This window comes from Antechinus flavipes, chromosome 5, assembly GCF_016432865.1.
Source record: "Antechinus flavipes isolate AdamAnt ecotype Samford, QLD, Australia chromosome 5, AdamAnt_v2, whole genome shotgun sequence".
In the NCBI taxonomy this organism is placed as follows: domain Eukaryota; kingdom Metazoa; phylum Chordata; class Mammalia; order Dasyuromorphia; family Dasyuridae; genus Antechinus; species Antechinus flavipes.
Window position 1 is genome coordinate 108,437,143 of NC_067402.1, and position 27,489 is coordinate 108,464,631.

The following is a 27,489-nucleotide window of genomic DNA, read 5'->3' on the forward strand; positions in this document are numbered from 1 at the left end:
CTTTGCAGTTTCCAGTTTTGTGCATCTCTGAAGAGGTGGTGTGTTGATGTTCAAGATGTCTGTCACATGATCTGAGTCTTAGTCTCAGTAGAATCCTTCTTTCTGCTTAGTCATATGACCTCGCCTCACTTTTTGTTTTTTCACTTAATAGTATTTTTTTTCCCAATTACATGTAAAGATATGTTCAACATTCATTTTTGTAAGATTTTTGAGTTCGTTTTTTTTTCTCATTCCTTCCCTCTCCCCCCCTCCACCTCCCCCAGCCTAAGATAGCAATCAATCTGTTATAGATTATATATGTACAATCATTTTAAACATTTATCATTTTACACATATTAGTTATGTTGTGAAAGAAAAATTAGAACGAGGGAAAAATCATGAGAAAGAAAAAACAAAAATGAAATAGTGTGTACTCAGTGGCCATAGTTCTTTTTCTAGTTGTTGATGGTGTTTTCCAAACCAGGTCTGTTGGAACTGTCTTGGATCACCACATTGCTGAGAAGAGCTAAGTGAGTAATAGTCAATCATCACACAATCTTCCTATCGTGTACAATGTTCTGGTTCTGTTCACTTCACTCAGCATAAGTTGATCCAAGTCCAGGCTTTTCAGAATCAGCCTGTTCATTTCTTATAGAACAGTTGTATTCCATTTACAATTATATATCACAATTTATTCAGCCATCCCCATTTAATGGGCATCCACTCAATTTCCAATTCTTTGCCACCACAAAAAGAGCTTCTAGCCTCATTGGTAAAGATTAAACCTCAAGGGTATAGTTTAGATTTATGAAGTTTTGTGAAACATCCAAGGGGCAAGAGGAATTTTTACATCTCACAAGCTAACAACAGGAATTTCACCTTTTGAGATATTTAATGCCAGAATGAAGTCCTCGATAGTGGCACTGAAGAAACAAGGACAGGGATTGGACACATCTCCATCATGCAAATCCTTTAAACATCTACAAATTGATAACATTTTAAAAAGCTATCTCCAAACAGACATGCATATATGAATTTCTATTAAAAAAATGGAATTAGATTAGAAATAAATTTCCCTCCTAGGGTCTGTAAGTGCTTAAGAGCCCCCCAGTTTCCAATTCCAACCTTAATCAGACTGATGAATAATGAAAAGGGGAAGGTGAGAAGAAAAGATTGACCCATCTTTGTGACCTTGGGCCAATCACTTCTGTGGGCCTCAGTCTCCTTACCTGTAAAAATAGGTGGTTTGACTAAAATTCTGACTTTTAGGCCTCTTCTAGCTCTTAGTAACCTATAGTTATAATCTTAGGAGGAATGGCCAGTGCCCATTCCAAAATGAGGCCCCAGACTAAGAGATCATGGACATAGAACTTCAGAGGCATTCCATTCCTCATGTTATCTTTGTTATCTCTTACTTGCTCTGTGATCATGAGCAAAAAACTATGCTGAAAGTTTGTTAAGACTGGGATCATATACTATATTTACCAGAGTTCTTAGGAGAAAAGGGTTTTGCAAGCTTTGAAATGCTAGAACAATGTGAATTATAATGACTAGGCACAGGTAGACAGCTAGCCAAAGCCACGTTGGACAAATCACTTCTCTGGGCCTTGTTTTTTGTAAGCCAGGCAAAGGGGATAAACAGGATAAAAGCAGGGAAAGATTTTAATCTGAATTACCCACATATAGATATGTAATGGTACATATGTCCTGTGTAGGAGAGTATGCATGCAGTCAGAAGGGAGACATGGACAGTTATCATTTGGAACCCAGCTACTTCTTTCCAGGGGAGATTTTGATTTCTGCCTAGAAGGGAGCAGAGAAAGGGTGCCAGTGCTAGCTGTTCAGTTTTCTTTTGAGACTGAGTATAGACATGCTTTGTTTTATTGCACTTTAGATTACTTCATTTTTTCCAAATTGAAGGTTTGTGGTAAACTTACAAAGGGCAAGTCTGTTGGCATTTTTTTTTTTAAGCAGCATATACTCATGTCTCATTTTAGTAATTCTCACTATGTAACTTTTTCATTATTAAATATCCATGATCAATGATCTTTAATATTACCATTGCAATTATTTTGAAGTACCAAGAACTCTGCCCATCTAAGAAAACGAATTTAATATGTGTGTTTTTATTGTTCCACCAACCAGCCCTTCTCCTGTTACTCTGTCCCTGGCCTACTTATTCCTTAACATACAATATTGAAATTAGACCAATTAATAACCCCATGATAGCCTCTGATTATTCAAGTGAAAGAAATGATCAATCAATAGTTCATTTTTGTCTTATTTTAAGAAATTTCCAGTCACCTCAACCTTTTGTTATCCAGAAAGATTATAATTTGCTGAAGGCTCAAGATGATTAGCATTTTTTAGGAATGAAAATTTTTTAAATCAAAATATGTACATTTTTAGACAACATTATTGTACATTAGTAGCATAATAATTTTTATATTCACTGGGAAATAAAATTCTTGTGACTTTATTGAGTGATCTGGAACTGAAATTGCAGAATCTCTTAAGGTATATGCCTATGCACAAGGATTTCTGTTATGTTAGATAGGAATTATTAATGACAGTGTTATTAGCTTTGAATCCTGCTGTAAAAATTCCTTAGAACATATTTTCTTTTTTTAAAGCTTTTTATTTTTTTTTCAAAACACATGCAGAGTTTTCAACATTCACCTTTGCAAAATCTTGTGTTCCAATTTTTTCCCCTCCTTTTCCCCCACCCTGCCTCCCTAGATGACAAATAATCTAATCTATATGTTAAACTTGTGCGATTCTTCTAAATATTTCCACAATTATCATGCTGCAGAAGAAAAATCAGAAAAGGAAAAAAATGAGAAAGAAAAATGCAGGCAAACAATAAAAAAGTGAAAACACTATGTTGTGATCCACACAGTCCTGACAGACCTCTCCCTAGGTGCAGATGACTCTCTCCATTCACAAGACTGTTGGAATTGGTCTGAATCACCTTACTATTGAAAAGAGCCATGTCCATCAGTATTAATCATCATATAATCTTTTTGTTGCTGTGTATGATGTTCTCTTGGTAAAAAACCCAATTTCTAAAGGAGAGGTAGAATGAACTCAACTCTATTATATTCTTATTGCTGTGCTATGTGAGGAGTCAAAACTTTGGCACATTATTATCAGAACTACCAGGCATCTCTGAAGTGGTATGTGGGAATAAGATGTATATAGAGGAAACACAGGATAAATTTAAAAAGTGGCACAAAAGATATTCTACTTTGTTATCCTTATGCAAAATAAACATCCAGACTTTAAAAGCTAAATGATGCTTGATAAAGTATGGAATACAGTACTAATTTATAGGTTGTTTATCTCTGATTGGAGCAGTAGATAGATAAGTGTGCCCATATTCTCAATGTGGTTAAGGATTCATGATAAGCGTTCACTTTTTTTCTTTCATCCCTAAAAATAATGTGATATGCCCTTCAAGTTCCTTGCCTGTCCTTTTCATGCCCTATTGCAGGGTCTGACAATAAATCTAAGGATTTATTGTCTTCCCTAAATTTTTCCTGCCATATCGCTATCTTTTTTCAGTGCAAAATTTTTTGACATCTAAGGTCTTCCTGGCAGCTAGATGGCACAGTTGGAAAAAAGAAATTGACCTGAACACAGAGACTCGAGTTCAGATCTGGCCTCAGACACATTCTAGCTGTGTGACCCTGGGCAAATCCCTTAACCCTGCTTTGCTTCAGTTTCCTCATCTGTCAAATGAATTGGAGATGGAACTGGCAAATCCCTCCAATATCTGCCAAGAAAACTCCAAATGGGGTGACAGAGAGTCAGACATGATTGAAAAATGACTGAACAACAAAAAGGTCTTTCCATATCTATTTTTTTTATGGTAGAAGGAATTAAAGACCCAAGAGATAGATATGGAGAAGAATTCATTGAGCTTTATCTACCCCCAGTTTTCCTTAGGGAGAAAAGGGCAAATGAACGGGGATGTCTCTCTCACATTCCCAGTGATTCTTAGAAAACTTCTGTGGGTTTATATCTATTTTGAGTGAGGCCACAGATGTAGGGCTGCTCTCTCTGTAGATGTAGGTCTTTGTTCCCTGGGGTTCAAGCTTGCTCCTCCATAACCAAGGGGATACATGACAATAATAAGCAGCAGAAGCAGTAGCATGATTTCTGCCCCAACCAGAGCTAGAAACTCAGCACCCAGCTTTGAAGGTTGGATCCATTGAGCAATGTAGAAGAGGAAGAGCAAAAGTCCGCCGAGCAGCATCCCTGCTGAAGCCCCTAGGAGCACCACTGACAGATTCCACTTGTCCTTGTTACCATAAAACCAGGCCAGTAGGAATGGCAGGGCGGCAAATAGAGCAATGACTAGGGCCCCATAGACACCAAACCTTGCCAGGGCAATTCCAATCTGGGACACCCTCAGCCGTTCCAGCTCAGGGAACTGATGACACTGGAGAAAATGGGAGCTCTCATTCCATAGGCAGAAGTTGTAGAAGCCAATTTTTATGGTGGGAAGGTCAATGAGGTTGCCTGATCTCCAGAGCAGGGCATAGAGCAGCAGGGAGATCACTGTAGTGAGGAGGATAATGGTGGTCAGGGACAGCAAGAGCCTGCGGCCTTTTGATTTCACAGTGACCATCTTGATCCCTTCTCCAACTTTACTGAGCAGTAACTTTCCTGAGGACCTGAAATAAATAAAAACACCAATTGAATGCTTTATTTTTCACCTTTTGACATGGGCACACACAGAATGATGTACACAAAGTTCCCATCTTTTCAGAAACACAAAGCAAGCTACCTTTGGACAAGGATTATCAAGATTATCTGGGGTTAGGATAGTCTTTATGACTCAGCAGACTAGGTGGTAGACTTAGGGGACACCCAGAAGAAATTTGGTTTGAAAAAATAGGCAAAAACTTGCACTTTGATTAGAAATTAGAAGAGGTTCAGAGAGGTTAAATGACTTATCAAATAATGATTTCATAAAGATTTAAACCTGGGTTTGTTATAAATCCAACTCCAGTACTTTTTTTCACCGCATCCTCAGGACTCTTAAACAATACACTCCTTAATCTTCCCCTTTTGGATAATACAAACAATTGCTTCCTGGAATTATTTAAGCTCCCTGTGATGCATACCTTGTATATTATGGGATTATTCCATGTCAAAGGTGGAAAAAATATATTTAATTACACTCCTCTATTTAAAAAGTAATTTTAGATTAAAAGTGTCTCCAGTAAACAAGTATTTAAACTGACTTTTGGTCACTAGATCCAATTCTCAAACCTCATCCTTCTTGACCTCTTCTCACACTGTCGATCAGCCTCTCCTTTAAGGACCATGCTTAAGTGAAGGGGCAGGTAAGTTCTCTAGGCAATTGAGTAGGAGATGGAAGTCCAGGCTAAAGAGTTCCCGTAGTTTCCATCTGTTCATTTACTTTTCTTAAATCAGTCAACATCCTCCATTTTCCAGATTTCTTTTTTACAGCAAATACTGGGAAAAATTCCAAGGACTTTGAGAAGGCTTTAAGTGTCCTTGGTCAAGTTGCTCCTAAATTGTATCACTAGCTAAGGGCCACTATTCTACCCACACTGGTGTATCAGTTTTCCATTGAATAGGAACAGGTGAAAGTGTAGGCAGGCCTTCAACAGTATCCCTGCCCAAAAAGCCGAAGTACTCATTTGTAATCCTAACTCTGTTAAGATGTCTCTTCCCCACAGATTGATAGATTTTTTTTTACTACAAAAGGAGTAAAAACTCCTGTTTCACCTTCAAAAGGCCATCTCATAGGGGCAGCACTAACTTCACCTATTGATCCTCCTATGCCACACATGTGTCTGCCTTAATCTTTGGCCAGTGAGTGGGCCAGTTGGCACCTCTAATGACTGAATGATCTGTACGAGTGTCTACCAATTCTTCTAATGGTTTGCCATTTATAAAGATAGTGAGCATAGGTTAGTCAGCTGTCCAGTATATTCCTGGATTCTGTTGTTGGGAGTCAGAATCTGGGTAAATATCACCAGATTGCTTATTAGGAGTCTGTATTAGTAAACCTGATGCTACTACGTCTCCTGGGTGATAAGTCACACATTGTCTACCTGTATTAGTGACTGGGATATTAGCTACACATTCCCCAGTTTCCCAAATCAGTTCAAATGGATGAACACTGTTTTATAAGCACTCTCAAGAGGTGAAATGGTCAAGTCCATTGTGTGTGGAGGGCAAAGGATCCATAGGCTGGACAGGGACAGGTTTCCCCTCTACAGGGGGTATATCTCAGTAGTCCCAACTGCATACAACTCTATTCATCATCCTAATTGCAATCTCCTTCCCCCACAGGCTTGCTTAAAGACTCTCTGGGGGTAATGAGTTGCCATCAATCCCCAAGTATTTTTTGCCTGGGGCTCTGGAACATGCCTAAATGAAGGGGCAGGTCAATTCTCCAAGAGCCTCCACAGCTGTGGATTGTGACACTTGAGGGAGTTGTGGAGCAGCCTTTACTGACACAGGTGTTGCTTGTGGATGGGAAATGAAATAATTGGAGGCAGAAGGAAGAGGAGAAAGGTCAGACAACGCAATGGCCTCTCAGTGGGGAGGTCAGAGAACAGTAACTGCTTCTCAGTCTCCTTGTATCATCCTCATCCTCTCACAAGAAGAGATCCATTCTACGGGTTTGAGTTAGACATCCAGCAGCCACTGGCAGGTAGCTCTCGTATAACACTCCTTGATACTCTCCTCCTACTTATCTGACTGCTCCTTCTCAGTCTCCTTTGCAGTATTTTCATCTAGGCCATGCTCACTAATAGATTGCCTCACAGGATTCTTGCCAGGGTCCTCTTCCCTTCTTGATCTTACCAGCTTCCCATGGATTTAATGATCATTTCCATGCTCGGGAGTCTTATCCAGCCCTGGCCTCTGATAACTTTCAGTTTTGAATCTCCAACTGCCTTTCAAACATCTCACCTTGTCTAATTTCCACATGTCAAAACTGAGCTCACTATCTTTTCTCCTAAACTTTGCTATTATTGTTGAGGTCACCACCATGCTTCAGATTCCCTTGGTTCACAACCTTGGCGTCTGTCATCCTTAACTCTTCACCCTCTCTCATCCCCCTTCTCCCCACATTCAATCTCTGTCAAGGTCTGTTAATTTCACCTTTATAATATCTCTTGAATATGCTTCCCCCTTCTCTCCTCTAGTAATAACAATAACAACAGCCCCACACACATATACTCTATTATTATCCCTAGGACTCTAAAGTCTCTTCTGTGTTTCATTTTTCCCATCTATAAAATAGTCTGGGAGAGGACAAGGCACAATACAAAGACCTGGCGCTTCATCTTACGTTTGACACATACTGGTTGTGAAATAATGGTAAGTCATTCTTCTCAGCTAAATTTCAGAAAAGTTTTAGTTTGTATTGGTATATCTTATCAGGAGCTCCGTAAAAGATGAAACCACAGGTTTGGTTTTTAAAAAAAAAGGAAAAAAAGGCTAGATCTCTAAGGTCCTATTAAGCTCAAGACCTATGGCTTATGGTGCCTATCTCATTGTAGCCCCTACTTTCAGATTGCAGAAAGTGAAGAGTATATAGAAGTTCTGATACAGAAGAGGTGGGGGTAGGGGAAGACACTTTGAAATCTGTACAGATAAGTGGGAGAAGGCCAAGGTATGGTAAATGGGAAATTCTTTAGATGACTAAAGAGGTACACAAAAGGGTATTTGTAGTCTCTGCTTTATGGGACTCCGTTCCTGGTTTGACTCTCCCTGATGGCATTCAATGAGAGATAATGCTGGAAGAGTCTAGTTGTTGTGGTCCTTTGAAAATGGCCTTGATCTTTTACCCTAACGTTTGCTCTTTTGTTTTAGCTGAAAGAATTAATCTGAAGGCTCTGATCTTGAGACTTTTGAAAGGTCAGGAGAGCAAGCCTCCAAAGTCTGAGAATCAGGGAGTCTGGGTATGCAAGAGTCTGGGAGTCAGTGTCCATGCTGATCAAAAACATAGATTGTAAAGAATGTTACTGATTACTACCCTAATCATGAGGAAGAAATAGTACCTTTGAAGCACTAAATCTGGAGCTCTGAAACCCCAAATCCAGGTAATAGAACTAGAAGTAATAGAAAGAACCTATCTATACATGAAAGAGTATTGGAAGAGAAACATATAAGGCTGTGTAGTAGGCTGTGTCTTAACTTTATGTCTAAGATTTTGATGAGCCTGTTCAGCCATACTTTGCCCACTGCCTCTGTGTTCTGCTTCTTGAATTTGCTACTGATACTTTTGGGGGAGCTTTAAATTGGAAAATGAAAGCAAGCTAAACCAAAATGTAAACACTAATGAGAGTTCTGGATTGTTTCTCTTGTAATGTCTTTATGCAGAGGCCTCAGATCCTAGGAAAATATGAAGGACAGCCTGAATTGAGAAAGCTCTCTGTTTTCTCTTGTGTGAAAAAGAAATTCTGGATCTTGGAATTAAAACTGTGACTCTAGTCAGTGTTCTCCAGGTGTACACATCTGACTCAAGATTATAAATACTTTTAAGGCAATAAGCTTCTACTTCTTTAATATCTCCTTACACAGTGTTGTAAGCAGTACTGGACATATGCTTCACAAACACTTGTTTTTGCAGGTAAGACTTTTCACTGGTCACAACAATGGTGTTTTTTTGCTGCTGATAATTACATAATAAAGAGGAAAGTAAGCTAGGTGAATGGAGAACTGTAACTTTGTCTTTTGTTCTGGCTCAAATGGTTTGCACAATAAACCAGAGATGATTTGGAGAATGTCTAATCCTAAATGAGCTACTTATCTGGAATAGAGGATTGCAATCTGTACCAATATAAATGCTAGCAAGGATGGAAATGACTTACAGGTGGCCCTAAAGAAGCAATTGAGATTATAGAACCAGAAGCCACTATGAGATTACCCTACATGAGCAGAACAAGACCTAACAGAATACCATGCACAGCAACTACCCTAAAATCACTTGTTACCTTTCGTCCGAAGAGGTCAGGACACATCATCTAAGCAGTTTCCTTCATTTTTTTCAATGATCCCAGGAAAGAAATAGTGGGGAACAGCATGGAGGAAGTGAAATCATTTGACATGGGCAAACAAACATGGAAGATGGGATTATCTTAAAGATCCCCCCTTTCCTAGGTATTTGTTAGAGACTCTAGCCACATATGGTTTGGTAAGCGGTTGCTGAGTTCCTTTACCACTGAGGTGCTACCTTGTGTCATGCTTTCAACTGGCAAAGCAACAATGGGCAAGTGGTTGCCTGGTTACTATTGGCTTGACCAATTGTCTGTCCGAGGGAACCGCAAAGCTCCTCATTTCTGCTGGGCTAACTCTCCAACATGACCTTTCTACATTCTTCTGGTCTCTGGGATCATCATCACTTCATAGATGCCGCTCATAGCTCTCTTACAGCTAGGCTGTGTTTCAGATAGGTATAAGATAGCAATCTAAAACTTAAAATTGAATAAAATTCAGCAGGTGAAAATGAAGAGTGGATTCTGATAGGACTGATAGAAAATTGAACTGAAAGAAAGAAATTTAAACTGCAGGCAGAGACTTTTAAAGTCATACTGTTAACCCAACCATGAATGGAAGGCAAAGAGCATGTGGAAATCACTTGGGAAATATTCTTTAAAGCTGTTAATATTGAAACAGCTCAAAAAATCTTGCAAGAGTCAAGACAGGCCCAATGGGAGAATTATTCAGAGGACTCTGTTCTTCTTCCAGGATAACATTCTCATTATCAGAAGTGCTCAGGTCATTGTCCTAGATTTCTGGCTATGATATTGTGATGTGGGGGTGTAGGCTGTAGGACCCAGAAATGTTATCTTTGCTGCTCTGATACATTCTATATTCTGTATTAAGGATTTTGCAGGCCAGAAGTTTTGGGGAAAAAAGCAGAGGTGATTCATTGGGTTGCTATCAGCTGCTATTCCATGACCACTACTTATTCAATAGCATGAAGACAGTACTTGAGTTCTTGTTACTCTTTCCTGCCCTCATGTGAGAGTCAATATGGTACTGTGAAGAGAGCACTTGACTGGAATTCAGAGCTGCCTTCTAGCTCCAGCCACACCAGTTATAGTTATGCAATCTTGAACAAAGTCACTTTTTTGAAATTAAGTTCAAAATGGACTTCTTACATAATGCAAGTCAAAATGGATTTCTCATACAGTGCACCGTCTCCAATCTCTCTGCCTTTGCCCTGGTCACTCCACATGCTTGAAATGCATTTCTTAACTCTACTCATAGAGCCCCTTTGTTATTTTAAGATACAGATCAAGAAAAAAAAATAGCTTTTTTGTAGATTATTTATGATGGCCTATTTAAAGAATTTTCAAGTCAATCACAAAATTGAAATAATTTCAGCAAAATTACAGAATATATAAAATAAATCCACAGAAATCATCAGTATTTTTGTATGTTATCAGTAAAACTCAAGTTGAAGGGATAAAAAGAGAAATTCCATTCAGAAAAACTACAGAATATATTAAATATTTGAGAGTATATCAACATGACCAGCAAGATGGAGGAAGAGATAAATTTTCTCTGATCCTCACAACCTCTTACACTTTTCTAAAATAGGAATTAATTACAGGAGATAAGGCAAATTCATCTGTTTCTAGAGTTTAGGGCATCAAGAATCCAAATTTAACAAGTTAGTGAATTGACAGCACAGAAAGCTACTTGCTAGTCTCTAATGGAGGATTCACTCAGCAGCCCTTCCTCATCCCCCACTTGGGGCAGGGCTGTGCAAGCTGATCCATAGTATTTCATTAGAAGTATGCCCCATCTTCACTTCTCAGAGCTTTAGAAATCCAAATTGTAGAAGCTTACTCAGGTTGTAGTAGTGGATTTCAGCAAGGGAGCACTGCCACAATAGAAATCAGCCAGAAAACAGAACCAGAGAGAATTAGGGGTGGGAAACTGTATGGATGTGCAGCATTCCATTAACCCTGAAGGAAAAAGCCCAGCTGGGGCCACTTCTGAATCTTTCCAAATCATTTGGGATAGACACTAATGCTGGTCTCTTTTTAAAATGAGGCCAAGATGGTTCAAGGTATGGTTCCCAGGGGAAATCATTTAAAGGGGGAGGAATCAGAAAGTGAATTATATGGGACTATAAGAAAAAAAAAAAGAAGGGTATTACCAAAAATATATTCAGATATTCAGGAACTATATGAATCCTTCTTTATAGAAATCATTCTTTATAGAAATAATTAATTGTAGAAATATTCATTTGCTCATGGGTAGACTGTACTAATGTAATGAAAATTGTTACAGCCTAAATTAATTATTCAGTTCCATACTTTACAAGATCTAGAAAAAAAATAAAATTTATCTAGAACAACAAAGGATCAAAAAATCTCAAGGGAAATAATGAAAAACAAAATGAGGAGCCTAAAGCCTAAAGCTTTGTGATATTATCTAGAAGTGGGTGAGTAGAAAAGTTTAATTATATAATTTACAGATGAAATGAACAAATATAAATCATCCAACTACTAGAATAATGACTCACTGTTAAAAAGGAAAAACTATTGGAAAAATGGGAAAACAATCTAGAAATTTGGAATAGAATGACGTTTATGCCATGTACCAAGATGAACTTTAAATGGATACATGACTTAATCATAAAGGGTGACATCATAAGAGAAGAAATGAATACAGTATCCTTTTCTAATGATACAGTACAATGGACAATTTTGATTATACAAAGTTTAAAAGCTTTTGTACAAAAACAATAATTAAAATTAGAAGAGAAATAGTTAACTGGAAAAAATCCTTATAAGCAGCTTTTCTGATAAAGGTTTCATATCCAAGATACATCCACAACTTATTCAAATTTATAAGAGAGCCATTTCCCAGTAGAAATAGTCATCAAAACACATGTACAGGTAAGTTCATGTGTTTTCAAAGTAAGAAATTTGAAGCCATATCAAAATGTTAAAAATCTCTAATTATAGGAAGACAAATTAAAGCAATTCTGTGGTTACACTGAAGTTGTGGGAAAGTTGGCATACTAATTTTCTTATTGGTGGAATTGTGAATTACTCCAGCCATTCTGGAAAACAATTTGGAATTATAATCCCCGAAGTTACTAGATATACATAGATATAGTATACATATATCTATATCTATATCTATCTATCTATCTATCTATATCTCCTTTGATTCAACAATATCACTATTTCTACATGCAAAGAGAGGGAGAAAAAGAACTTTTCTATGTAGTATTTATACAGACACATATACCATAAAAATATCTCGCCTTTTTTGGTTGAACAAAGAACTAGAAATTAAAGTGTTGAGCCCACTATCTGGGGAATGGCTGAACAAATGATGGTCTATGAATGCAACAATAATATGATTGTGTTATGTGAAATGATATAAGAAATAGTTTGAGAGACATTTGGGAAGACTTGGATTAATTGATGCAGTAAAGTGAGTAGAAACAGAACAGGTTATGCAATAATAGCATTGTAAAGAAAAACAACTTTGAAAGAATGAAGAATTCTGTTTAATGCCACTACCTATCACAACTCTGGAGGACATGATGAAACATGCTACTAAATCGCAGTAATTCTCCTAACAGAGACGTGATAGATTTGATAAAGAATATGGCATAACATTTTCAGACATGTCCAGTGTGAGAATTTGTTTTGCTCCATTAATGCATATGTGTTAAAGTGGGTTTGTTTGTTTTTTTCCCAAGGAAAGGGGCTTGACTTGGAATAAGGGAGCCAGAGAGAGAGAAGCAAAAGAAAAGTCACTGAACTTTAAAAAAAAAAAAAACAAAACTTTTTTTAGATAAAAAGATATAAAGACTGAGAGAGAAGCAGAACAGCTTTGAAAGTTACAAGCTGAATTTTAAAAGCAAACTAAACCTAATATATATTTACAATTTTGTGAACAATACTGTTCTGTTCTACATTGTAGATAGAAATGCTCGTTTTCTTTGCTGCTTTTAAGTTCAAAATAAAATTTGTTGTTGTAAAAAAGAAATCTAGACAAAGGAAAACAAGACATAACTCAAAACAACTGCTCTTGTATTAAGCCTTTCTAGAGGATCCTCAGTTGCTAGTTCTTTTCTAGGTTGTCCTAAAAGTCTTAGTATAGTTTTTAGCTTTAATTAAAACTACTAAGATTTTTGGAATACCCTACATTTATATTTATTCATATATACTTATGCTGTATGTTTCTGTTTGTCTTTTGCACTAGACATTTGTTATTTATTCATATATACTTAAGCTGTGTATATGTGTGTGTGTGTGTATGTGTGTATTCCACATTAGAAAGTTCCTTGAGAGTAGAGATTGTTTCATTCTTGGTTCTTATACAAAGTACCTGATTTTCATCTGTGTCAATGACCAAGACTCATGGTAGTACCTCTCAAGATTTGGCAGATCAGTGGACTGTCAGTTATGCAGGGATTAAACAAGCCAAGCTTGAAGAGGCTGACCAACAAGATTATTAGTTTTTAGTAAAAACTCGTTTGTCTACAGAAGTTCCTGAAATAGGAGGGAGCTAGATAATACAGCTAGAGCCTGGAATCAGGAAGATATCAGACCCTAAATATTATTTGTGTGACTCTGGGCAAGTAATATAACCCCTATCTCTGTTTTCCCATCTATAAAATAGGACAAATAGGACACTTACCTCCTAGGGTTTTTGTAAAGATAAAATTAGATGATATTTGTAAAATATTTTGCAAACCTTAAAGCACTCTGTAAATGCTAGTTATTATGTTATCTGTGTCACTGGAGAAAGTACCTACAGCTATGAAATCATACATATTCTAAAGTGTGAACAAGAAAATGTCTGCTCTGCTTACAGTACAGGGTTGCTACCATCAATTAACTACCACAGTGTAACTTTAGATTATCATGCAAATCTGACATGATTTTTTTGGATCAGTAATTTCATCTGCATAGGGGTAGCTCAGTGAGGACCAGCTTCCCCCAATGTAAACTGACATTTTTTTGGTAATTAATGATCTTATCTTAGAAATTTCCCTGGAATACTGAGAGGTTCAATAACTTGCTAGGTTCACTGAGCCAGTAGAGGGCAGAGGTAGAACTTGAACTCGGACCTCCCTGAGGGTGAATCCAGTACTCCATCCATTGCCCCAGGCTGTCTCTCATTACCCTGTGGTGTTTTTTCCCTGGGCTAATTCCTAGAATCTCCAAGTATGGGCAGAGGGGCCCTAAAGAAGCCAAAGAGCTGGAATTTACGTCAGTTTAAGAGAAGGAGGGACAGGTCCAGTTTGTCCTTTGGTGCCGGCAGTGCACAATGACTTGGATTGCATTATTTGATAATTCCTGACTGAGGAAAGACAGGAATGAACTTGAACTGGCTAAAGCACAGGGAGTCAGAAAGGCCAGATCAGCAGAACCAGAAAAGAGAAAGCAACTCAGTAGGGTTGGATTCTTGCTTGTTGGAGAAGAAGCGGTTCCTCATTTCAATCTCAGAGCCTGAGCTAGACTCAGGCGACCACACCAACATTTGATCAGTGCGGTGGTTTTGGAGCACAGAATAGGAAATGAATTGTTTCTTTTTACACAAACACCAACCAAGATGTGCATGGTTCATTTCCCCCCAAATTACATTAGTATTGAAATGGGTAACCCTGATTGCTGTAGATCTAGACCTTCCCGCTCCCTTCCTGAATCAATAACAGGAGACTGAGACCTTCATGAAACCTGGTTAGGCACTATTCATATCCAAAAGATAAAATACCAGCCATAACTGAAGACTTAGTTTTGAATTTTAGTGATTTAACTTAGGCTTCAAATATAAATTCTATTTGCTCTTCCCCTCTACTCCCCCTCAGCCACTGTTTATTGTCTTGGAAGCAGGCAATTAATATGGCAGGCAGGTACCTAAGGTGACTGAATATTGTACTAATTGCTTTAAGCACTGTTGAAGGGAAGAAGACACAATCCTGGTTTTTGAAATTTGGTATTTTACTGAATAAATGAAAAAAATACAGACTATGTGTTCTGTATATGCTAAGTTCCTATTGTCCAGGGTCACAGGACAGGGCATTGCTGAGGCAGACTCTGAGCTCACTGTCCTGACTGGGATGCTTATTTTATTCAGTAATCTACATAAATTCTTGAAAAGGACCCTGCATGGGCCACAGAGGAAAGAAGTGTCAGTGTTGTGATGTCTGTGTGGGTCCATAACGGTCGTGCTCACAAACCAGTTTTCTTCTAGAATTCACAAGGGGGAAAAAAAAAAAAAGATGTTGAGGTTTTGGAGTGAGCTGCAAGCTGAGTATGAATCAGCAGTAGGATGTAGAAATGAAAAAAGCACATGATGTGAGAGGTTGCATTACAGAAGTACTGGATCTAGAGTGAGGAAAGGTGATAATTCTGGTTATTCTCTGTGTTGGTCCAATCCTATCTAGAGTGTTGTGTCTTGTTCTGAGCACCAGATTTGAGATGGCAGGAACATGTCCAGAAGCAAGCAAATACAATGTAGATCTCTGAAACCAGGCCATACAAAAATAAGGTTAAGTAACAGGATGTTGGGCCTAGAGACAGCGTGGGTAGGGGATGGGGGAGGGAGGTGGGGAAGGTGTGTGTGACGTCTGTAAATGTTTAAAGAGGTGTCATGTGGATGAGGAATTAGGATTGGCCTGAGAAGAAATCCTAACACCAAGAGCAATTTGCAGGTCATCACAAATTTCAGGGGGGGGTTAGCTAGAATTCTTTCTGCATGTATAGGTGAAACAAGTTAACTATGTATGTTCAGGATGTAAGGATAGACATCAACTCAGATATAACAAAAACTTTTCTGATACTTGCAGTAGATAATAAAACATCCCATTTAGTTGATAATTTAAAATTTTTTTATATAGTTCTGTTTTTATTCCTGTAGAGCATTACCAGTATGGTATGGGTAACTAGGAGATGGCAGTGTAGGGGAACTTGAAAACTAGCTTTTTATGTCAAGTTCTCTCAAAGTTTCCAAAGTTGATTACAGGCCCTAAGCCAAGACTAGTAGCAAGAAAGTTGGAACTGGTAAAAGTGAGTAGGAGTGAAATGAAAAGTAGAGTTTAAGTTGTACTGAGCTTTTCTCACTTCTAAGACTTTCCAGATGCTGGCTTTAGGGAGAGACTGGCAAGTACACTATCTGAAAAGAAATGGGAGTCAGACATGATGTATATCCATAGGGAATTCCTTCACCTCTGGGAGGCCTTCCCCCGCAGTCATCTGAGCAGATTCCATTTTGTACAGAACACCTGCAAGGGTTCCAACAAACAGGCATTTTCACTTGAATCTCGGTAGGGATTTACCCTAGCACCTTTTCCCTGCATCTATGGCTAGCAAATCCAAATCTTCTGCTCCTCTGATCCTCATCATTCAGTCCTGCTAGTAGTCAACAAAAAATTAATGAACATTTACTATGTGTTTGCTATCTACCATGCAACGACCCCTTCCCTCTGCACTACATCTCCTTAAACTCTCCATCTATTCAGAGCCAGCTGAAATCCCCCTAGAACCTATTCTCTTGTGCCCTCCCCTTCTGCTGTATCCTCCAGAAAAACTGTACTACTGTAAAATTCTTCTTTGTAATAGCAGAAGAATCATCTTCCACTTAGACTGTTTCCTTCTGACCCTAAAGGCCTTCCTGAAGGACTCTCCCCCAATTCTGGGTGTTCCTTATTTAATGACTTTTCTTCCCTTTCTCCCCCCAACACCTAAGGCAGAAGTCACTGTTTTTTTGCTCTCCATCTCCATAGTCAGTACCCCTTCTCTACCAGCATCTCGCAGCAGCCTCTTCTCCTTTGACCTTCATACCATTCAAGTTCAATCGCTCTGTCTCTGTCCAGTCCCTTGAACTCTCAAAGTTTAGGGGCAGCAGACTATGAGCTCTGGCAGGATCTACCAAGCTGGAAAGGCTTCAACTATGACCTTGGTGAGAGTCTGTACCTGTTGTCTGAGAAGCAGCATAGCTTAGTACAGAGAAACGCATCATTAACCAGAAGGTTGGCCACAAAGTGAAAAGGCATATATGTGTATATGTGAATATCCCTGCATCACACATAGTATATATATACTGAAATATACATAGATAACACAGTGCATGCACACAAGTATATTTGGATATTACATGGATTGTGCATGTAGGGTGTATATACTTAATTGTTTCAGTATTTTTTTTTTCTCTTCCAGTGAATTCTACTTAAGGGTGAGAAAAATTGTTAGATAAACTAAGCTTATATTAAATGCAGATCTGATTTGCATACTAGTTGAAAGAAATGAAATGATGCTCAATAAATTAACTTCTATAAAAGCCCTTATTTCTTAGCAACAGAAATGTCAGAACTTGTGAATTTCTTCTGAAGCTCACACTTCATCAAAATCAAATATGGATGAATTCAGATTCTTGGAGCATAATGTATTTCTTCAGGTTAGTAGCTGGCCATCTTTTCTCCTCTCTTATCCTTACTTGAAATGATGCAAGTTAGTCATTCCCTTCCTCATCTCTGTTGGAATTAATGCAAAGTACTAAAGCTGTTAGTACACTTTTTAAATACACATAATTTGACTACCTTTTTTGCATCATATACTCTAAATATGAAGTGGGAAATCAAAAAGTGACCTTGGGAAAAATAAGGATGGGAGGTGGGAGGGAAGGAAAAAGGGGTTAAGGTTAGAGGGGTTCAGCAAAACAGGAAATAAGAAGGAATGTTCATGGATAAATTAAACTGCCAATTGCTTAATTTACCTCTACTTCTCACCCCAACCCATCATCACCACATACTAAAAGGATCCTGAGAGAAATAAGCTTGCATGAATAGACAGCTGAAAATTGTTTGGTGGCTGAGTACTTACATTACAGGATTCATGTTGCCAAAGTATCGAGAAAAATCCACAGACTATGAAAGAAAAAGTCTTGTTAAGTGTATACTTCTTTCTTGCAAGCTTGGATTTTAAAAGTCAGTTCAAACTTTCCTTGTCTTTGCTGTGGAATGTGAATAAATAACTCTTCCGAACTTTAATATATTCCTTGTGACGTCTGATGTAAACAGCTAATTTCACTTTCATTTCTTATAAGCTCTATTTGTTTCGTATCTGAGGACTTCTAGGAAGCAAACTTGGTAAACAATCTTTTGCAGGTTTTCTGAAAGGATTCCTGAGGTTTTAGGGTTATCTAAATTGTGGTGATCAGGTTTAGGACGTCAGGACTAAGTGCGCTAATTGTTCCTTTTGTACTCAGCTGTTTAAGCATTAGAATGATACATATCTAAATAAAACCAACAGTTATGTCTTAGGGAGGGGAGAGGGAGAGGGAAACCATTTATCATAGCACAGAGCCAAAGAATTGTTTTTCTTTATGAATGGAAACCTTGACCAAGGTTAGGCTTGTGAGTTAGAAATTAGCTAGTAATGCAGCTGCATCTTTTATGCCTTTTTTGGGTTTTTCATAGAAGCAGGGATTCTTTGATTTGCTATATAAAAATAAATGTTTTGCTCTCTCCTTGTGAGCTATATTAAGTACATATTACAATGATTAGAAGCAACCTTTGCTATGCCAGTGGCAAAATCTGTTTTTTACTAGTCAAGGTGGTAACAATGGCTACATCCTAGCAAAAGCAAAATAAAAAGAACAGAAGAAAGGGGAATTCCAGTATTTCTTTTCAGTTTCTGACTTGTGGAGATGCAGCCTGGATGGTCTGAATTTAGAGTTAGTAGAACTTAGTAGTAACAAGAAAAAAGATATGAAGGCATAAAAAGTCAGAACTGGGTTTGATGTATTGCAAAATCTCCTGAGATCATCCAATTTTCCTGCTCTGCCCAATTCTCCTGTTTCCTGTAATTCCTTGCCTCATTCTGCTGGGTTGCCCTTTTCCCTCAAGAGGAAACCTGCAGATAGCATCACTCCTTTCCCCAAGTAAATGCCAAAATAAATGCTTTTTATTGATTTGGAAAAAAAGGAAAAACACCACTGAACTGGAGTTTAAATTCTAGTTGCAGTAGTTGTTAAAGTTTGTGACCTTGTTCGAGTCACTTACAGTTATTTCATCTGTAAAAAGGGGGGGATGATACTTGCACTACTTACCTCATTTGGTTATTGTGGGAAGCGTACTTTTTAACCTTAAATTAAAAAGAAAGCTTAACTCTAAACTCTTACTCTTAATATTGTTCCTGTTGTCAGTGTTCTGATTGCTTCAAGCTCTAGAACAGGAAAGAGTAAGATGATATATACACATTGCCCAGACTAGGAAGGGCTGTGGGGTGAGAGTCCATCAGGTCTACGCTTTAGGGATAAATAGTCAGTTCTGGCTAGAATTGAGTAGTGAGGAAGAGGCTGGTTTTCTGGCTAGAATTGAGTAGTGAGGAGGAGGCTGGATTATATTTGGGAAGTTATAAAGTCTTGAGCTGCTTCTGATTGTTAAAACTATCTTCCTTAACACAGATCTTCACAGGGAGCATGGAGTAGTGGATAGATTACTGCTGTAACAGTAGCAGATGCCAAATCAAGTCTTGCCTTTGACACATATTGGTTATTTGTCTCTGAGTAGGTCAGTAATTTCTCAGTGTCCTAAGTGACTTTAAGATTATACATTCCAGAACAGATGCTGATCTTCATTAGTAGAGTGGCATTTCCTCATTAGGAGTTCCCTATGTCAGTAAAATGGCTTAGATGGCAACATGTTAGAACCCAGATGAATCCAAATCCTGCACCAAATATTTTAATAAAGTTTGGAGGATAATGATCAAGAAAGCCAAGGAGAAATGTGCAAGACCATATAAGAAGACTAAAGGAAACCTATGAAGGCTCTAAACAGAGATAAGCTAGAGTCATGGGAAGAAATAGTAGTCAAATAGCTCAAACCCATAGCAGGAAACGGAGCCAGACAAATTCCCACACAGGCCAGGGCTGACTTGGTACTCAGGCAGTCTATGTCTATGCCCAATTCAGAACCCAGGCAGCCCACACTAGAACAAATTGGGTCAAACTAAAAGTAATAAATCCACAAAATAAGTAATATTAAAATCAAGAGTTAAAAAGAAAAAAAATCAATATTTCCCATCAAATAGAACAAAGTACAAGATTTTTTTTATTGAAAACAAAAACAGTTCAGAAAGTTATCTAAGAATCACTGATTAAAAATATTGATTAATAAAAGCTTGGCTTTTGTTTTTCAAGAAATAGCAAAGAATTAGAAAACTAGAGACAAAGTAAAAATAAAAAGAATCCATTGAAACAATTCCTGAAAGAAATCTCAAAGTGAAAACTCATAATAAAATCACTGCCAAAATTCAGAGTTTCCAGGTCAAACTAAAAATACCACAGGCTGCCAGAAAAGATTAGAAAGCAAAATCTTGGCTCCTCATGAACTATTATCGCTTTGTTCTACTTAAGAAACAATTACTGATAAAGAAGCCTAAAGGTTACGAGACTGGAGATACTGAAGAATGTTTTAGTGTTTTCTACCGCCTCCAGCATGGCCCACTCTTGTTGGGCTCCTATCAAGGGGTGATGTTGTCTTGACCTGAATTGAGGGGAGAGGAAGTGTGGAAACTCTTTAGACTTTCTTAACCACTCTCCCCACTCCTCCAAATCCATTCTATGGAACAACCTAGCAAGGTCCAAGATCCTGGGGTTCCTCTGGGATGGGAGAAGGGTCTTTCATGTTCAGGAAAACTAAAGGCAAACACAAAACTTTTTTTTATTTCTTCCTCAGGGCCTATGGTCATCAGGTCCAGAAGGATTCTTCTAGGATATGAGAGGAGACCATAAAGATCAGTTATGATTAGCGTATAAGGCTTAGATTTTAAGTCAGCCAGTCAACAAGTATTTGTTACTTACTATGAGTTAAATACTATTTTCAGCTCTAGAGACACAAAGAAGGGCGAAAAAGTATGTATAGACAAGTTATATACAAAGAAAATGGAAGGTAATCTCAGAGGGAATGTACTGGCAGTGAAAGGGGTGAGTAGGTGAGTTTAAAAAATAGAAAAAAGAAGTGAACATAGTATGTGTTGATTTACATTAAAGTCTCCTTAGTTTTTTTTTTTTTTTTTTTTCTGGCTGTAGATAGCATTTTCTATCCAAAGCCTATTGGGATTTCTTTGGATCACTGAACCACTGAGAAGAGCCAAAACTTTCATAGTTGATCATCACACGCTCTTGCTGTTACTGTGTACAATGTATTCCTGGTTCTGCTTGTTTTGCTCAGCATCAAGTTCCTGTAAATCTTCCTAGGACTTTCTATAATCAGCTTATTCATCATTTTTTATAGAACAATAATATTTCATTAACTTCATATGCCACAGCTTGTTCAGCCATTCCCGAGTTGATGGGCATTTACTCATTTTCCAATTCTTTGCCACTACAAAAAGAACTTCTGCAATCATTTTTGCACATGTGGGTCCTTTTCTCTCCTTTATGATTTCCTTGTGATACAGTACAAACACTGCTGGATCAAAAAGTATGTAAGTGTTTTATAAACCGCTGGGCATAGTTCCAGATTGCTCTCCAGAGGTTGGATGCATTCACAATTCCACCAACAATGCATTAGTGTCTCAGTTTTCCCACATCCCCTCAAAATTTATCTTTTTTTTTTCTGTCATTTTAGCCAATCTGAGAGATGTGAGACCACTGCAGTATCTTTGCCATGGAAATTCCAAATGGGGTCATAAAAAGAGTTGAATATTATTGGGAGAAAAAACCTCAACATTAACAATGAAAAGGAATACAGGAGGCAGAGATCAGGAAGGGGAGAGCATTTCAGGCTAGGGAGGTAGCTAGTGAAAAATCACAGAAGTTGGGAGATGGTATGTCATTTGCAAGGAGCAACAGGAAGTCCAGTATCACTAGGATCACAAAGTATATAGAAGGAAATAAAGTATGAGAATACTGCAAAGCTAGGAAAGGGCTAGGTTATAAAGGGAATTAAGAGACAACAGAAAAATTTTTATTTTAATCCTATAGGTAGAGATCTGTTAGAATTTTTAAGTAAAAAGGAATGATATAGCCAGTCCTATAACTTAAGGGTTTTGGGGGAATTAAGGAGTTTCGTTTTGGATTGCTGAACCAAAAAGAACCCTGTGAGTTTCTCATGAGAACCTGAAATTAGGCTCACATATTAGATCAAAGGGATAAGCATGACCACAGAGTGACCTTGCCTATTTCTGTCCTTCTGCTTATTTGGGCATCACACCTGTGAGGTGCTTCTACAGATAAGGTCAGTTATTGTTCCCCGAAAATACTGACCCTGGAAAGTCTTCCTAATACCATCATGGCATGCATCCTGTTACTCCCACTATTGTATCCATCCAAACCCATTCTATCATTGTGTAAATCCGGTTATTGCTTTAGGGTGTGAGAAATAATGATTTTTTTTTTTTTTTGTATTACAGCTGCCTGATGACTTAACTGCATTCTTTTTGCTTTTATTTCACCTGCTTGCTTTGCTATATAAATGCTGTTTCCCAGTCACTCTGGATCGAATGATTTTTGAACATGAGTTCAATTCTCTTGGCTAGCTTAAACTCTCAAATTAAATTAAAAGAATATTAATTCAATTATTATTAAAAGAATATTAAATTAAAAGGATTAAAAGAATAAAATTAAAATCATTAAAAACCAATCTCTGTCTTGCCTCAGTTTCTCTGACATTACAGGACATTTTGAGTTTGAGGTGCCTACTGAACATCCATTTTGAGATGTCCAAAAGGCATTTATGTGAGATTGGAATTTAGGAGAAGAGATTAAAGTTGGATATATAGATTTGAGTCATGGATATATAGATCCAAGTTATCTGCATTGAGATAATTGAATCCCTTGGAAATGATGGTCACCAAATGACACTGTTGTTTGTTCCTTTGTTCTTCAATAGGAACATGACATCATGGAGAGCATGCAAGAGGGTTGGATTTCAGTGAGGAAGGGTGGACAAGGTCACCTGCCTCCTTTTCCCTCCAGAGCCATCTGGGTCCAGTGGGAAAATATATAAATCAACAAGAATGCAGATAGCCCTGAATGCAATGGGAGACTTTAGTTTAATAAACATTCTGTAAGTGACGACTGGCTGAGTGACATCCAATATTTCCCTTCCCCCCTCCTTCACAATATGGCACCAATCAACATTTTTCAAGCCTTATTTCAAACAGTCCACCTTCACAAAATCTAAACTCGAGACAAACTGCAGTATTCACCAAACCCCTTCACTCCACCTTCCTTTCTTTACATCCCCATGCCTAAAATTCCCCCCCCCCCCCAGTTGTTTACCTCTTACCCAACTCAAATAACTTCTCTTCCATAAAGGTCTCTCTAATAATCTCAGAAATATGACCTCATAGCACAAGTCTTGGATATTCTTTGTATGCATCATACTTACTAAATGCTCCTAATTTCCCCAAGGGTAGAGATCTAATCTTAACTGAATCCTTTAATACTTTCAGAACAATGCCTATTGGTGTTTAATAAGTATTAATTTAACTAAACCATATGATCATTTAGACAGTGTGGGCTAGAGTCAAATTCAGGAGAATCTTGAATGCCAAGCTATGAGATCTCACCTAACATGGAGTCATCTTGATTAGTATGTACAAAATTGACTAGTGACATCGTATGAAAGGAGAAGACACATAAAGCTTGTGGGACACCCACTGTTAAGAGATATGATCTAGATGGAGATCCTACAAAAACATCTGAGAGACTCTAAAAAGGAGGTGAAAAGGGACAAGTAGGAAGAGAATCTGCACAAAGCAGTGTCATGGAAGCCTAGATAGAAGAAAGTGTCAAAAAGAGGGTGATTAATAATGTGTAAAGCTATTGAGAGGTTAAGAAGAATCAGGATCCAGAAATAGCTATTTGATTTGGCAATTAGGAGATTATCAAAGATTTTGGAGACAGTAGTTTCAGTTGAATGAGCTAGAAATCAAATTGCAGAGGGTTTAGAAGACGTGAGAGGAAGGAATCATCAATTGTAGATAGATTTCTTCTCTAGGAGGCTAGCCATGAAAAGAAGAAGAGATATAGGATAATAACTAACAAGAATGGTAAGAACAAATGAGGATTGCTTTGTGTGGTTTTTTTTTTTTTTTAAGGATGGGGAAAGAGATTTGTAGACATCAGGGAGAGTATCAGTATACAGAGATTACAGAGAATGGGTGGGGTAATAGGGGAGACAATTTGCAGGACAAAATGGGATAGGATCATTTAAGGGGTTGGCCTTGACAAAGAAAAAGGGCCATCTCTTTCTAAAAGATGGGTGAATGAGGATATGGTAGGGGGAGAGATGGAAGATGAGTAAAAGAAAAGAAGGAGCTCTTAGTGAATGCTGTGAGAAAGGGGACTCCATAGGAAGTTTAAGAAGGTGGGAACAGATTAGGAACAATTTACTATTGTGGTAAGTGGAATTATGAATTGACTTGGGGTATGTATAAAAGAAGGATTTCCTTGTAGCAGTGAGGAACCAGTTAAGATGACCTAATTTGTGATGCATGATATTATGACTTTGCCTTCAGCAAAACACAACTAGGAGAGCTAAGACATCAACATCTGTGCTAAACCAAAATGAAGTCTTTCAACTTGACATTTAAAGCTCTCCACAATGTGGCCCTAATTTACTTTTCTACTCTAGGATATATGACTTACTCTCACATACTCCATGTTTTGCTTGCTTCTCAATCTTGCTCTGCCTTCTTTTGCCTGAATGCATCTATGAAAGCCATCTTCCATTCCTAGAACACCTTGGGGTGATCTTTCTCTTCGAATTTCCTTAGAACACTTTTGCTTAGGTATTTCCCTTGGTTGCTTACATTCTCCCTTGTATCATACTTGCTTTTGTGCATGTCCTATTTCCCCAGTAAGATTTCTGAGGCCATGGACCTCTGTTATTTATCACCATTATACTTCCCTAACATGAAAGGCATAATGGCATAGTGCCTAGAGAACCGACCTTGAAGTAAGGAAGACTCCACCCCCCCCACCCCAAGTCCTCAGAAACTAAGATAGTGCCTTGTATAGCACTATCTATTTTTAAAAATAAATTTCTTTTAGTTAGAAGTGAAAACTCATCTAACATCTGGAAGAAGTAGCATGATGGAAAGAAAACTGGATTTGGAATCAGAACGTGGTTTGAAGCCATTTATTCCACTAATTACTTGTATTAACCCTTACTTCCCTGGGTCTGGATTTTTTTATCTCAATGAAAGAGGCACACAAAATGTCCTGAACGAGAGCTCACCTTCCCAGTATAGGCCCACAGCAAAGAGGCAGGAGTGCTGCAATCAACTTTAGAAAGTGTCAGGGACTTGGATTTCCAGAATCTTGTGTCTTTTGACTGAGGATTCCATCATATGGTAAGTTGAAAAGGAAAAAGAAAGGTGGATCCTGGGGAAAAAAAGAAAAGCTACCTCAGCATGCAGGGATTACTGAGGTAGTCCTGCGTAACTGTGAGATGGAGAAGGGAAAGCAGCTGGTGGTGCTTGGGGGAGCACATATCTGTGAAGCACCTACTATGTGTCCAGGCACTGTGCTCAGGGAGCCTCACCACCACCGGGCATTTAGGTCCGATATTTCCCCCAGTTTTTTGTTATAGAAACGGAGGCAAACAGAAGTGAAATGCCTTGCCCACAGTCACTCAGGTAGTAAGTGTCTGAGGTCTGATATGAACTGATGCGAACTTGGGTCTTTCTGAGGGCTGTAGTCAGAGTGAAGATGAAGTAGGAATTTTAAGAGAATGATTCTATTCGTAAAACGCTCACAAAGAGACATTTATTACAGGACAAAGATTGCCATTAATTACGTGAAATAGCTTCATAGGCTGGAACAAATATGACTAAGTCAGCCTGCACCACAGGGCAAGATCTAGGGAGTAAGGCCCGGGTGGGGCCTGGTAGTCTCCTAGACAATGACCAGGAAGACCAGGATTCAGGAAATGGTCTGTCCTTATGTAACAATGGAAACAGGTTGGGTGGTTTAGAGTTATTAAAGTTATTAAAGCATGATGAGAGAAGGAAGGGAGTGAGTGCCGAGTGATTGCTAGGGTGTCTGAATCCAGAGGCTCCAATCGAATCTCAATCCTGATGAAGCTGTGCAAAGAAACTTTAACAGATTACAATGTACCTTGAGTGTTAGCAAATCACCATTCTGACTAATGAGAATAGACTGAAAGGAAAATGGTTATTGGTTCCCTCACTCTCTCTCTGATCATAGAGACATAGTTTCCATACAGCCTTGCAAATTTTCCCCAGAAAGTTTATCTCCTACATACCAGATATAGGAGATTATACTCACTAGTGTGTAGGGGGGAGAGAGAATGATTTTATTGTTTGATTTCCTTTTATTTAAACTCATCTGCCCTCCCTCAGAGACTTCTCCCTTATTCCCATTGCACTACACCTAATCTCCACAATTTCCCATTCTAAAGCTACCTGATTCTTCCACTATACTCTGAAAAGCCTGTTCTATTAGTCAACAAACTAGATTTCATCTGAAACCTTTTCCTTTCTTGTTCTTTCCATCTTCTTGGGGTCATTGAGACTTGGCTTCTTCCTGATGATACGCTGGCTAGTCCTCTAGCACTGGCTGCAATTTCACTTCTGTGCCCCAGCATTCTGAGAGTGGAAGGGGAGTTAGATCTTTCTCCTCATTGCCACTTCCAGGTTCTCCCTTTACCCCCATCTCTTGGTAACCTCTCCTCCTTTGAAGTTCATTCACTCCATCTTTATCACTCATTCAAGATTCTGATGGCTGTTATCTACAGACCTGTGGAGTATTCTTCGCCTCAACAAGTCCAGTGCCTGGCTCAGTCTTTCTCTCCTCCCCAACTCCTGTCCTCATACTAGGAAACTTCAGCATATATACTGACACACCTTTGAATCTCCTAACCTCATAATCCTCAGCTTACTCATCACCTATGACCTCCTACTTCACTCCACCACAGCTACACACAGAGATGATTGGTTGACTTTGCCACCACTCAGTGGTCCACATCTATATTAATGAAATCTAAAACTCCTTTGAACATAATCTATTTTATTTCCACCTTTCTTTCCAACTCCAAACCATTCATCTGCCCCTCAGTTCTTTCCCAGGCCATCATCCTTATGCTAGCTACATCTTCCTCCCTTGGTGAACTAGATCAACTCTACATTATACTCTTCTCTTGAGTCCCTTGTCCCTATATCCTGTCAAGGATCTTGCCTGCCACATCCCAATCTTAGAATACTTTAGCCTTCCTCTTTATACACTCCCATACACACATTGTTAAAGGAAGCTGGAGAAAATTATGAAACTAAAACTGCATTGACGGGGTCCACTACAACTTTTATGTTCTGTAATCTCAACTAGGTCCTCACTGTGAACAGGCAAATCTTTTACCTCTCCCTAATCAGTTTTTGGGCAACTAAGTGGTGCAGTGGGTAGACTACTAGGCCTAGAGTCAGGAAGACAGTTCAAATCTGACCCCAGAAGCTTACAAGTATGTTTGATCCTAGGAAAGTCACTTAACCCTCATTGCCTCAA

At 38.4% G+C, this 27,489-nt stretch overlaps 1 protein-coding gene and 2 long non-coding RNA genes across 6 annotated transcripts; 2 read left to right on the forward strand and 1 right to left on the reverse strand.

The window, feature by feature from the left end:
• Positions 1 to 2,596: 2,596 nt before the first annotated feature.
• Positions 2,597 to 26,829, reverse strand: TMEM140 (transmembrane protein 140). 4 transcript variants are annotated; one of them, XM_052000576.1, is made up of 3 exons: positions 26,731 to 26,829; positions 25,208 to 25,353; positions 2,597 to 4,658 (listed from the first exon to the last, which is right to left on the reverse strand). In XM_052000576.1, the coding sequence occupies exon 3, from the start codon at positions 4,610 to 4,612 to the stop codon at positions 4,004 to 4,006; it is 609 nt and encodes a 202-aa protein (XP_051856536.1). In that variant the 5' UTR covers positions 4,613 to 4,658; positions 25,208 to 25,353; positions 26,731 to 26,829; the 3' UTR covers positions 2,597 to 4,003. The 4 variants fall into 4 exon arrangements, with proteins under 4 accessions (XP_051856536.1, XP_051856538.1, XP_051856535.1 ...); XM_052000578.1 differs by having other exon boundaries at positions 26,463 to 26,793; XM_052000575.1 differs by lacking the exons at positions 25,208 to 25,353; positions 26,731 to 26,829 and adding an exon at positions 17,838 to 18,047.
• On the forward strand, positions 5,019 to 8,678 carry LOC127564184 (uncharacterized). The gene is made up of 2 exons (XR_007954202.1): positions 5,019 to 6,676; positions 7,271 to 8,678. It is a non-coding gene; the product is annotated as an uncharacterized LOC127564184 (long non-coding RNA).
• Positions 9,310 to 23,037, forward strand: LOC127564183 (uncharacterized). The gene is made up of 2 exons (XR_007954201.1): positions 9,310 to 9,425; positions 22,853 to 23,037. It is a non-coding gene; the product is annotated as an uncharacterized LOC127564183 (long non-coding RNA).
• Positions 26,830 to 27,489: the final 660 nt, after the last annotated feature.